This window comes from Ambystoma mexicanum, chromosome 9 (genome assembly GCF_040938575.1).
Source record: "Ambystoma mexicanum isolate Mex_15411 chromosome 9, UKY_AmexF1_1, whole genome shotgun sequence".
Taxonomy (NCBI): Eukaryota; Metazoa; Chordata; class Amphibia; order Caudata; family Ambystomatidae; genus Ambystoma; species Ambystoma mexicanum.
In genome coordinates this window covers 261,694,808-261,706,928 of record NC_090931.1, presented here as the reverse complement: position 1 = coordinate 261,706,928, position 12,121 = coordinate 261,694,808, and the positions used below count along the sequence as shown (strand labels likewise).

Sequence of the window (12,121 nt, the reverse complement as noted above, 5' to 3'; positions counted from 1 at the left end):
CATTGGATAAGCAACACGGGGTATGTGCACCAAGTGTCCCAAAGGAACCATGTATAGCAGGTCACCTGCTCAGCTCCTTGTACAACTCATTGTGTTCAGAGGCAGGGCTAATGTGTTTTTAAAAGACGGCCCACTGATGCAGCCAGTTTAGGCACAGGGAACAGAGGCTTGTTCCCTGCTGGTCCAATTGCCACCTACATTTAGAAGTCCTGTGAGACTACACAATGCCATTGTGTTTACCTGAAAAGCAAAGCACTGAAACATGTGGGTGCCAATGCAACTCAGTGCTGTCAACTACGGCCTGACATCATTCTATATGTAAAACTGTATTCAATGTATTCTTGTTGATCAAAGAGCCTACCAACTGTAATCAGTTGCTTCGGGATTATAGTCATGTGTCAGTTCACTGCCATAAGAGTTAACCACATTACGAGGCAGTACTGTTACCCAAATTCGCGTTCTCCTGCCAGACATCATTAACTGACAAAATAAAAAAAACACACTGCACGGTTCTCACATAACTGGTAAAGATAATGTTACAGTACTAGCTATGTGCTGCACAATTGATCATATTGCCTTTAATGCATTTTTTTCAACTAATGGAAAACGCCATAACTTGAATGCATGGCTTTGCAACAGGTAGCCGAGTCTCAACTTGCTTGCTCCACTTTAAAGAAGCACCCTCCCATAAGATTCGCAGAATCGCATGACCACATTTTGTTCTTATGCCTGCAAGCATGAATCTACTGACCTAGTGAAACACAATGTACTCCCCACAAAACAACTGTTAAAGGATATGTTTATAATGCTAATCATCTTTGCAAAAAGAGTTATTTTTCTGCAATGTAATGCGTAGTTCAACTTCTTTGCACGCAATGTAACATTTTATCATGTGATTTCCAGGTAACATACATTGTATCAATAAATGTTTAGCCTACAGGCTACTGAATTCCCAGACAACCTACAGCACTTCAAGGACATAATGCCAGTTAGGTGCTATGCAAGTGTCGCATAACTCGTTAGACAGAACAAAGGAATTCAAAATAGTCTAGTCTTTGCATATTTTAGTAAACAAGGTATGGGAAACAATCAGTAAAGCTGATAGTAGATTGTACACTGCATTGAAACTGCGAAATCTCAGCAGGCATAGTGCTTGTGCATAAGAGAAATGCACATTCCAAAGAGGTTAAGGGGCCACAATAGCCTACTTGGCCAACAAAACATTATTGGATATGTGTAGAACAGCTACATGGAAATCTATTCATACATTAACCGAACATTACTGTGTTGATACACAGACACACCTGTGGCACAGGCAATCATAAGAAACATATTTTACACTGTTGCAAACTCAGGCGATTAACCCAAAGGAGTTTAAAATACTACTTTATAAACATTGCAGAGCATGTGAACATATGGCAGATTCACACTACAAAAATGCTACTTACCTGTTACAGTAGTTTTGCAGCAGAATATCTGTTATAGATTGACTTATGAGCCACTCAGCATCCTCTTGATGTAAAAAAATAAATAAAACTACACATCTTCAAAAACATACGTAAAAAATAAAAGCCAGACATAGTGTAGAGTCATTGTGGAGAGTTAGCCGACCTCAGAGGGGTCTAATTTCAGACAAGCCCAAGTCAAATCCTATGGTTTTCAATTTAATTAGAAAAACAAGAAACAATTCCAGGCCTGGCAAAATCAGATGGCAAGCTATGCAAACCATTAGAATCTCTATCAGATGAATGCTGTAAAAACCTCCTTTTTAAAGTCATGGTATATGAAGATAGTCTTCCACATTTTTTGTAATGTGTGTTCTCTGATGTCTATTGAGAACTCCCTTCTGGCTGAAGCGTTTGTTGCATCTAGTACAGTGATAAGGTTTCTCTCCAGTATGTGTTCTTTTGTGCACAACAAGATACTCCTTCTTTCTAAATGTTTTTTCACATTCAGCACATTGGTAAGGTTTGTCTCCCATATGCGTTCTTTGATGCCGAATAAGATATTCCTTTTTGCTGAAATGTTTGTCACACTCGGTACAAGAGTAGAGTATCCAACTGTGCTGTAGGTTTTCCGGACATGTGAGAAGATTTGCATAATCCAGATCCATGTCCAAGTTATTATATGTTTCTGATCTCTCTACTTTGAGGGCTGGAGGACTTAAAATGAAATGCGCTGAATTACTAAATCCTTGTTGATTAGCAGTCTCCTGTTCAAGTTCTTGAATAAGTTCAGACCATAACCGACCACTGGAATGCATTCCCTTTTCAGAGCTATGAATCATCTCCACTTTGCCATCATCTTCTAATGATGCATTACATGATGTGGCTTCTGAAGTAGGTTTTGCAGCCTCTTTGACTTTACATTTTCTGTTCATGGATTTCTCACCTGTGAGAATAAAAAGAATCCTGTCAATGCATTCAAAAATAGCTAACACTTAAAATTACACTACACACAGCAGAAGAGACCGCTTTAATGAACACTCATAGCAGCTTTTATGCTTCCAATTGGCTAACAGCAAGCGTCTATAGATATATAGTGTGGCGATCGCAGCAATATAGTTTACCAAGTTCAGGAAACCCAAAAAATGAATTGCTAATAACTTAACTCGTACAACGGATTTGGCTGGCATTTTGCAAACAAACTTGTACTTATGCACCCCTCCCCCCTCCCCTCCCCACTCCCCCTCCCCTCCCCTCCCCTCCAGTTTTGGCCTAGTCAGTGGGATATCTGGAAACCAAGTTCAGAACCTGAAAGGTTTTGCATTTTTTTTTGGCAGCAAACTGCACCGGGAATACAATTATTTCAGATATCCCAGTGAGAAAGTAAAGGGTTTGAGGTGCTCGATACTGGTCTTTTCATTCTAGAAAAAGAACTGATTCGCCTGTCAGCGCCGGATCCCTGGAGGATATCACTGGATTGGAGTACCCTGGAAAGACCCCTGAACCGAAGAGGGGTGAAGTTGATGACCCTGAAATTTGTGATGATGATCCGAAAGAAGTTCCATTAAGTCACGAAATGGAGGAGTTCCACCAAGAATGGATTCCTGTGTGATTTTTTTATTTATTATCACAGACTTTTTTTTACTCTTTTTATCATAAACTATTTTTACTGATATCATGAACACATTTTTACTGGTTTTTACATCTGACTGAGGCTAATGGCACAGTTTTATGGACTTATGTTTTCTGGAAATATTAATGTTTTTCTTTGTTTAAAAAAAAAGAAGATAAAAACCATCACCAATTAAAAGAAGATAAAGGTGATCAAGAGAAGATCCCAAAACAAAATCACTAAAAAAAATGAATAGATCACCAGTTACAAAAAAAAAGAGAAAGGTAATCAAGAGATAAGAAAGATGTACATTCTTAAAAAAATAACGATTTTTTTATTCTTTTCTTAAAGATGTTTGTTTCTTTTGATTAAGAATCAAGACTCTTTTGCTCAAGACTAGTGGTATATACAGAATATTTCTCATGTATGGAGATTACCATTTGTATGTTATTTATATTCGATTATTAAGATGTGGTTACTTGGAAATTCGCTTTAGAGCATATGTGTTTGCTTTTCCTGCACTGATTTCGGGTTATATATCCCAGCAGTAAATTGATTCTAATTTCAACATTATGACACTACATTTCAACAGTTACTCACCATTTCCGCATGCACATTTTAGCGAGGGTTGAACTTCAACTGGGGTCCATGGTGTGAAACTCATTGATGGACTCAAGAGTGTGAGTCACAGTGAGAATTAAATAGATGCCAATGCACAGAGCACATGCTTGCTTGAAATTGCACTTTGCTTCAGGATATTATTCCAATGAACTGAACAGCACTGAATATAATACTAACCTAAATTTAACATATTAATTAAGCCAACCCATTTAACATGCAACAGATTCCCATAGTAATATTTAGTTAAATTAGCTCATAAAATAAGCTGCATGCAGAATGATGAAAATGCATAATGATCTCAAAATGGGAAACGTGCAGGCTGAACCTGCGCTGTGTGGTAGCTGAAAAATGTGAAGTTCCATTTTCTAAAACATAGCTTTATTTTGGAGCAGGGGGCGCAAGAGACGAATGAAACCGGTTTCTCTTCAGCAATGCAGTGAGCACAATAAGGAAGGCACAGAGAAAGATCATGTGATGTGGGTAGGTCTGGACAAGGGGAGTGTTAGGCAAGAATTGGAGTAGTAACCCTGTGGGAGACTACACCACCCTTGTCCTCTTGGTGTCAGGTAACCCACCTATTGGTATAGGTCTGTACTACACAAGTTGGCAGCGTGACTGAGTAGCCAGACTTAACTCAAGAGGGGTAAATGTGAGCTGTAGCCATGAAATCCACCAATACAAGTATCCAAATAACACTTAAATAATACATTTACTAGAAAACCTTGAGTTTAACGGTCAGTTTTAAATGAGCATTCTTTACAAAGGTCAACGTGCAACAATAAAAACACACTTAAGATACTCTTCAGAGAAACTTCATACACACTTCCTACACCCCGAGGTGATTTCACCAACTAGGACAATATTGGCATTTATATATCACTTTTGTACTTGGTAAATTCTGAGGTTGGTAGAAAGGAAAGGTTAAAATAGGGGAAAGCGTTGGTTCTCAGAGCATGCATGCACTTCAAATCTTCCAATGAAGTCTAGATAAAAACCTTTCCCAACAATATCAGTTACAAATCAATGTATCACCTATGAAGGACAGTAAGAATCAAAGTCAATGGAATAGAAGAGTCCGCAGGGAGCCAGGAGTGCCAAAGTCAATTGAAGCAAAGTCTATGGAGCTGAGGCACTTCTTAGATAGTAAATATCTTGCAAAGTTAGAGTTTGTTGAAGAAAATCCCTTTTGGGTCACAAGCTGTTTTTAACACAAAAAAACGGTTCTTTGGGAGAACAAATCTATGTGGTCTTTACTGTGAGTTAACTCCAAAAAAGAAAATGAAGAAAGAATAGCATGGCTGTCCCTAGTGGAAGAACACCCTGTCCCCGACACGAGTGCCTGGCCCTAGGCGACGGATGGTGCACCGCCTATCTAATAGGGATAGGAAAGAAGGAACTGTCTCTCAACCTTATTGCTCAATTTGAAAACAAATGAGTTCACATAGTTGAAAAAGAAACCGTAGAAAAACACATTTGCGCTGTGTATGTTGTTCAACAGGCAAGACTGGATTTTAGATCTTGTACCCTAGGGAATTGCTTGAAACCTGAGGATTTTATGCTACTTTTATTCACCCATATAGGTCAGACTTCCCAAAGCACAATTGGTATGTTCCAACGTTTCATGAGTAAAAAGCCCATATACTCTCACAAGGTGCGAGTAGATCTTGGTGTTATGATATAGTATCCCCTTTATTTATCTGATCTAGTGGGCTATGACCCCCTTCCAGACAAGGGATGGAATGCGCACAACTCCTGCGTAAAATCAGGCTCAAACTATTTCTCATATATGACGTTAGAGAAACAAGATGGGATTGGTTTACGCCTACCTTCACAGTTCTACCCTCCGCCATGTACAAATTCTCCTGGATCTATTACATTCGAACAGGCACTACAAAAAAGGATTGAAGAACAAGGCGTCCCATTTATCCACAATAATTGCTCTAAATTCCAACGGACAGCCCTTGCAGACCTGGCAAAAAATACTGAGATTACCATCAAACCAGCTGATTAGGGGGGCGCCGTAGTTGTCCAAGACACTTCGGGCTAGAACAACAGGGTACATTCCCTCTTAGATGATCAGATGAGCTAACTGATCTTATCAACCGATCCCACTGCCAACATACAAGCACTCATCGCACACCTAATAGAGGAAGCAGAGGGGCACATTAGCCCAAGAGAAGCAGCATTTCTGACCCCACGCATCCCTGTCTGCCTGCACTATATGCACTTCCAAAAATTCATAAAGGCCTCACCCCTCCACCTGGTCGCCCTTTAGTTTCTGGGATCAATTCTGTTCTGGAACCTCGATCACAGTATGTGATTCCAAAAATGGAATCATTTGTAAAAGAATTCCACCACCATGCTCATCCTCCTCAACACCTTGGAGTTTAATCCGGATGAAGATTGTCTTGAAACGATGGACAGAGTCCTTATATACTAAAATTCTGCAGCAAGAGACTATCAATGGTCCAGAGATTGTTAGAATCCGGTATTGACCTACATGGCGTACCATCTGGTTTCATCAGCGAACTGGCCCACGAGGAACTTTTTCCTATTCAACGATACATTTTACCAGCAGATATCTCGAACGGCAATGGGAGCCACGTTTTCTCCCAGTTGGCAAACCTTTATATGGACTATTTCGAATGGAGCCATATCTACCCTCCCACCAATCCATTCAGGCAAAAGTCGATAGTCTGGCGAAGATATATTGACAACATTTTTTCAATATTTAAAGGATCCAAGGACGATCTTATCTTTTTCCACCAGGGGCTTAATGAACAAAATCCCAACTTGAAGTTCACTTTGGATATGGACAGAAAGGAGATTCACTTTCTTGAGCTCAAGATTTCAGCATGCAATGGAGGTCTGTATTCAAAAGTTTACAAAAAAAAGAACTGACGCAACTCCTTTCTGTGCTATTCCAGCTATCACCCTCAGGCACTCAAAGATAACCTCCCTTTTGGGCAATTTCTACGATACCAGACATTGTGTACAGCCACCATGGAATACACCACTCGGGCAAAAATCCTCAAAAAACAACTCATCGAACGGGTATATACCACCAGAATAGTGAGAAATACAAACAAGACAGCTAAAAACATTCGCAGAGCAGTGACCCTGGAACAGTGCAACAATAAACCACATCAAAACAATGGGATACTGCTGTATTCAGTTATTCACCATTGCTTAATAAAATCAAAAGGGAAGTTAAAAAGCTTTGGCCTATCCTTAACACAGGCAAAGTGAATCTATCTATATCACGCTTTGCACTAAAAAGAAGACAGAATCTCAGAGATAAGTAGGTGAAAACGCTCCCACACTGGGACCCAGAAAACCTAGATACAGAATATGCCATGGAACACCAATCCAACCACGGGGCATTCCCCGTGTGGCTTGTGCTCCCAAACTAAAAGAAGCACCCAAATTGACATAGGATGGAAAACACTGTGGGTGCAGAGAAGCTTTACAAATTAATTCTAAAGGCGTCATTTATATGATCACATACCCGTGTCATCTCAAATACATCAGGATAACCACAAGGGAAGTGAAGAAACATGATCAAACACAAATCTTGCCTCAGGACTGGAAAATTAACTGCCCCTCTGGTGGCCAATTTTTCATCTTCTCCTGAAGACTTCAAATGGACGATCATAGAAAAAGTGAAGTGCCCCAAAAGAGGAGGCAATTACCACAATATACTACTAAGGAGAGAACAGTCTTGGATATTCTGTTTAGACATCTGTCAGAAGGGTCTAAACAAATCAATACAAAGCAAGAACTGGCAGTCATGCCACGTTAGGAGGTTTACCACTTGAGGTAGGCAGGCCACAGTCCATAGCATATTTCAGCTCCATCAGCTCTTTCACCGCCAGTTCTAGTTCCCTTGATGTACAGGGATATGCAGCCTGTGTGTTGCACCAACCATCATTTTGTGACGACAACCTTCGCAACCAGCACTTAGCATAACCACATGCATAACTATATGCATTGTCCTCCCCCCACCCCAAAAAACAGCACCTTGTAAGATAAGTAGGGACTTCCTTACACACAGAGGACATGATCCCCTGCCTTTGCAATAAAAGAGTATACATATCTGCAATCGCGGGATGACACTTTTAGCCTGACAATTTTGCCAGTAATGAGCCCATTGCATATATATTGCTTGGTCTCCTTTTTCAAACAGACCACGTAATAACATACAGGGTACGAAACCTCGGTCTTTGAAAAAAATGCATTTCAGTGACCTTTATTCCACCAACTATCTGGCACTAACGGACCAAAAATATGCCTGTTTCACCGACATGAGCTATATTCATTCCGCAATATGCAATACTCCTTTTAGTTAAGCATAACCGTTGGAATATCGGAATTCGTTTAGAATAAACTTGTAGATTATTCCACATCAGCTTTTCAATCACACACAAATTAGAACTTTACCAACTTTCCAAGATGGCCGCCCGCAAGATACACTGCTGCAACATTGCCATACCAAAACCACGCCTCTGTGACGAAAGCGGAACGAACAAGTTATTTACCTGTAACTGTTCTCCAGCATGGGTCTGGCATGGATTCAAATGCTCATGAATATTCCCCGTCAGGCTGGGAATCCTCGGTAAAGAAAAAAATCAGTTTAGTTTCTGAACTGTCTTTCTACTAGTAACCAATCACTGGTCTCTGGGTCATACTGCCCCCAGCCAATGACTGCCCTCTACCTAAGCCCCTCCTCTGTCAGCCATCTTCAGATTTGATAGCACATAAGTGGCAGTATGACCAAGAGAAGAGCCGCAGAGGGGGTGGAGGGAGGGTTCACATGTGAATCCATGCCAGACCCATGCTGGAGAACAACAGTTACAGGTAAGTGACTTGTAACTTCTCCAGCATGGGGTCTGGCATGGATTCACATGCTCATGAATCCAAGAATACATAGCAGTACACATGCACAACCACGGGAGATGGCAAGGCTGAACATTAAGCATTTCAACAACTCAACATTAAGCATCTCTTACCTACTCACCAGTCTCACCTTCAAGCGAACAGATTGCGCAGCACTGCCTGGCCGACTCTGGACTCCTCCCTGGGATCCCGGCCACGCAGTACAATCTTGTGAAGGTGAGCGGTGACCTCCATGTAGCAGCCCTGCAGATGTCCAGCAGAGGTACACCAGACAGGAACGCCATAGTAGCAGAGATCGCTCTGGTTGAATGGGCTTTCGGCCTGCCGGGCAACAGTTGGTTTGCCAACCGGTGACAGTGCATGATGCAGCCGGAGAGCCATCTGGAAATTGAAGCCTTCGAGAGGGCCTTCCCTTGGTTCAGAGGGCCAAAGATCACAAACAGCTGTGATGTCTTCCGAAAACTGCGTGGTCCACGTAGAACTTCAGCGCTCTAGCCACATCCAGCGAGTGCAAAGTCCTCTCAGCCGGCGACAGGAAGAAAAGAGGTAACACCAAAGGCTCATTGAGATGGAAGTCCGACGGCACCTTGAGCATGAAGGAGGGGTGCATCCTCAGCACTACCCTTGTCTCATGGAATGTCAGATATGGAGGTTTACAGGAGAGGGCCTGGATCTCTCCCCACTCGTCGTGCGGAGGTGATGGCCACAAGAAACACCGTCTTCCACGATAGGAACTTCAGCGGTGCTGAAGGCAAGCGCTTGAATGGGGGACCCATTAGCTTGGTCAGCACCACGTTGAGCTCCCACGCCGGGGCCGGAGCCTTCACCGGCGGGAACAAGCGGAGGAGTTTGTTTGTTTGTTTATTCATTTGTTAAGCGCACCAGACTCGTAAGTAAAAGGGCGCAATGACAAGGAAATGCAAGGCTTACATGATTACGTATACACAGGTTACAGACAGGATATATACAATATGAACAATAGGACTGTGGCAAGTTTGCATGATTACGGGATATATACAATATGAACAATAGGACTGAATCAATATTGCATGATTAAAGGATATATGCAATATGAACAATAGGACTGGAGCAAGGGTGCAAGCACTAGGATATAAAACTTATATGGTTACAAATGCATGGGCTGCAGTATTTACATAAAGAAAGAGTATAGCAAGATATACTGTTTCTTGATTGCAGGATAGTGTCCTCAGGGAGAGGGTGCTGGGGAGCTAAGGATTGGTGGCAGTGATATGCTTTATTAAGTTTTTCCTGAAAAGTGGATATGGTTGGTCAGCTCTCAACTCCTGGGGCAGTGAGTTCCAGCTTCTGGCTGCCTTAACAGTGAAGCTGTTGCCCCCGATGGTAGTAAGTTTGTATTTGGGGATATTTAGGCAGTTAGTGTCCCCCGTTCTAATGGGTCTGAGAGAAGTTCTTCTCTGAAGTTTGTCTATAAGGTAACTGGGGGCTGCGTTGTTGTGTGTCAGAGAGAGTGTTTTTAGAAGTATTTTATTGGATGTGGAGAGCCATTTGTGTTGATGTCTCAAGGCAGAGATGTGGGTTTTCTTATTTATGCCAAGGGCTGCTCTTAAGGCATTATTCTGTAGCGTTTGGAGCTTATTAGTGGTGGATTTGTTAGCCCCAATGTAGAGGGCATTGCAATAGTCGATTCTAGAGAGTATAAGAGCTCTAGCCAGGATCAGACAGCTATAGTCAGAGAGGAACGGTTTACCAGCTCTAAGAAGTTTGCATGTGTAAGCCGTAGACGAGGTAAGGGATTTGACCTGTTTGTCAAAGGATAGTGTGGAGTCCAAGTAGAATCCCAAGGTTTTTACTTCCTTGGAGACTTTAATGGTGTTGCTGTCAATATTGAAAGATGAGTATTCTTGACCTAGTTTTTTAATATTGGCCTGCGAACCCAATATTATTAGTTCAGTCTTATCATCGTTTAAGCATAGGCCGTGTGTGGCCATCCATGCTTGGATGATAAGGTAAACTTTGTTCACTAGGCCCGTGTCCGTACCGTAATCCCAAGTTCTTTCATGAACTCCTTCACCAGGCGGTGAGACCACAGCAACGACCGCCCCGAAGTTCTGGTGTAGCGGGAGATAGCCGCCAGGTGGATTCTTGATGGAGGCATGTGCCTGCCCCACCTTGTTTTATTTATTTATTACATTTGTTACTCGCCCAGACCCACAGGTATCACGGCGAAAATTCAATAAATTGAGGCATTTTTATACAGTGTTACAGTTACCATCACACAGAACAAATGTAACTACAATACAAATAAAACATATGATCACATTTCTTATACTCAATTCAGTTGGTCAAGGTAGCAGGTCACGTGTTATTTGAAAACTTGTTACTAGAGGCGAGCCCTAGGGGAGCATGAAGGACATGGGTTACGTTTGCTCTTTAGATTCAGGGAGTGCGGTGACCCAAAGCATTCAGTTAGGTTAATATTTATTAAATAATCATGTTTTCAGAGCTTTTTTAATCTTAGTAGGGAGTCCTCATTTTTGATACTAAAGGGTAGTGCGCTCCAGTGCAATGGGGCTAGGACTTTGAAGCTACTTCCTCCTGCTCTACTATATTTGTATTGGGGAACTTCCAAGAGGCCCAGTTTATTGGATCTCAAAGTCCTGCAGAAGGTTTTTTTTCTTGATGGTGTGATTGAGATAGCTAGGCGCTTCATTGGTGATGCATTTATAGACGGTGCTGAGTGTTTTGAAGATAATTCTAACTTCAATTGGCAGCCAATGGTTTTCTCTTCTGATGCTAGATATATGTTCTCATTTCTTTAAGCCTAAAGCCGCTCTAAGGGCTTTGTTTTGTAGTAGTTGTATTTTATTTAAGTTGGTTTTGGAGGTTCCTAGGAAGAGGATGTTACAATAATCCAGTTTCGTTAAGATCAGCGCTCTGGCCAGAGTGATGCAGTTTGTGGGGGTGAGGAATTGGCGGCTGAGTGCAATAAGTTTTGTGTAGGAGGAAAGGGCTGCTATTTGTTTGTGCATAGTGAGGTTGGCATCTATATATACCCCAAGCGTTTTAACTTGTTTGAGTACTGGGATCTGTGTACCGTCAATGTTGATGTGAGAGTAGTTAGCATGGAGGGTGCTTATTCTTTTTTGGGAGCCCACAAGGAGGACCTCCGTTTTCTCATCATTAAGGCAGAGGCTGTTTAGTGCCATCCAGTTTTGAATTATGGAATACACTTTGTTGATAGTGTCCGTGTCCTGGGTGTAGTCACCTGTGATGCGGATGAGGATCTGGGTGTCATCCGCAAAGTTGGTTTAGATGACACCCATATCGTCAAGAGCCGAGAAAAGGAGTTTAGTATATGCATTATAGAGGGTGGGCGAGAGGCAGGATCCCTGGGGGACTCCTATGGATACTACTATATAGTCTGCTGCATGGTTACCGATGGCAACTCTGGATGTGCGGTCCGTTAAAAAAGATTTAATCCACTGAGTAGCGTTAATAGAGAAGTTGACGTCTTTTTTTAGGGTGTTGCAAAGTTTGTCATGGTCTACTAGGTCAAATGCTGCTG

General features: G+C 41.8%; 1 protein-coding gene across 1 annotated transcript in view; it reads right to left on the bottom strand.

Annotated features, from left to right (window-relative positions):
* Nucleotides 1-1,047: 1,047 nt before the first annotated feature.
* Nucleotides 1,048-12,121, bottom strand: part of LOC138487941 (RB-associated KRAB zinc finger protein-like) — a 219,711-nt gene continuing 208,637 nt past the window's right edge. Inside the window, exon 7 of the mRNA XM_069614586.1 lies at nucleotides 1,048-2,391. Within this exon, the coding sequence (XP_069470687.1) occupies nucleotides 1,775-2,391 (617 nt within the window). The 3' untranslated portion in view covers nucleotides 1,048-1,774. The remainder of the gene's footprint in view (nucleotides 2,392-12,121) is intronic.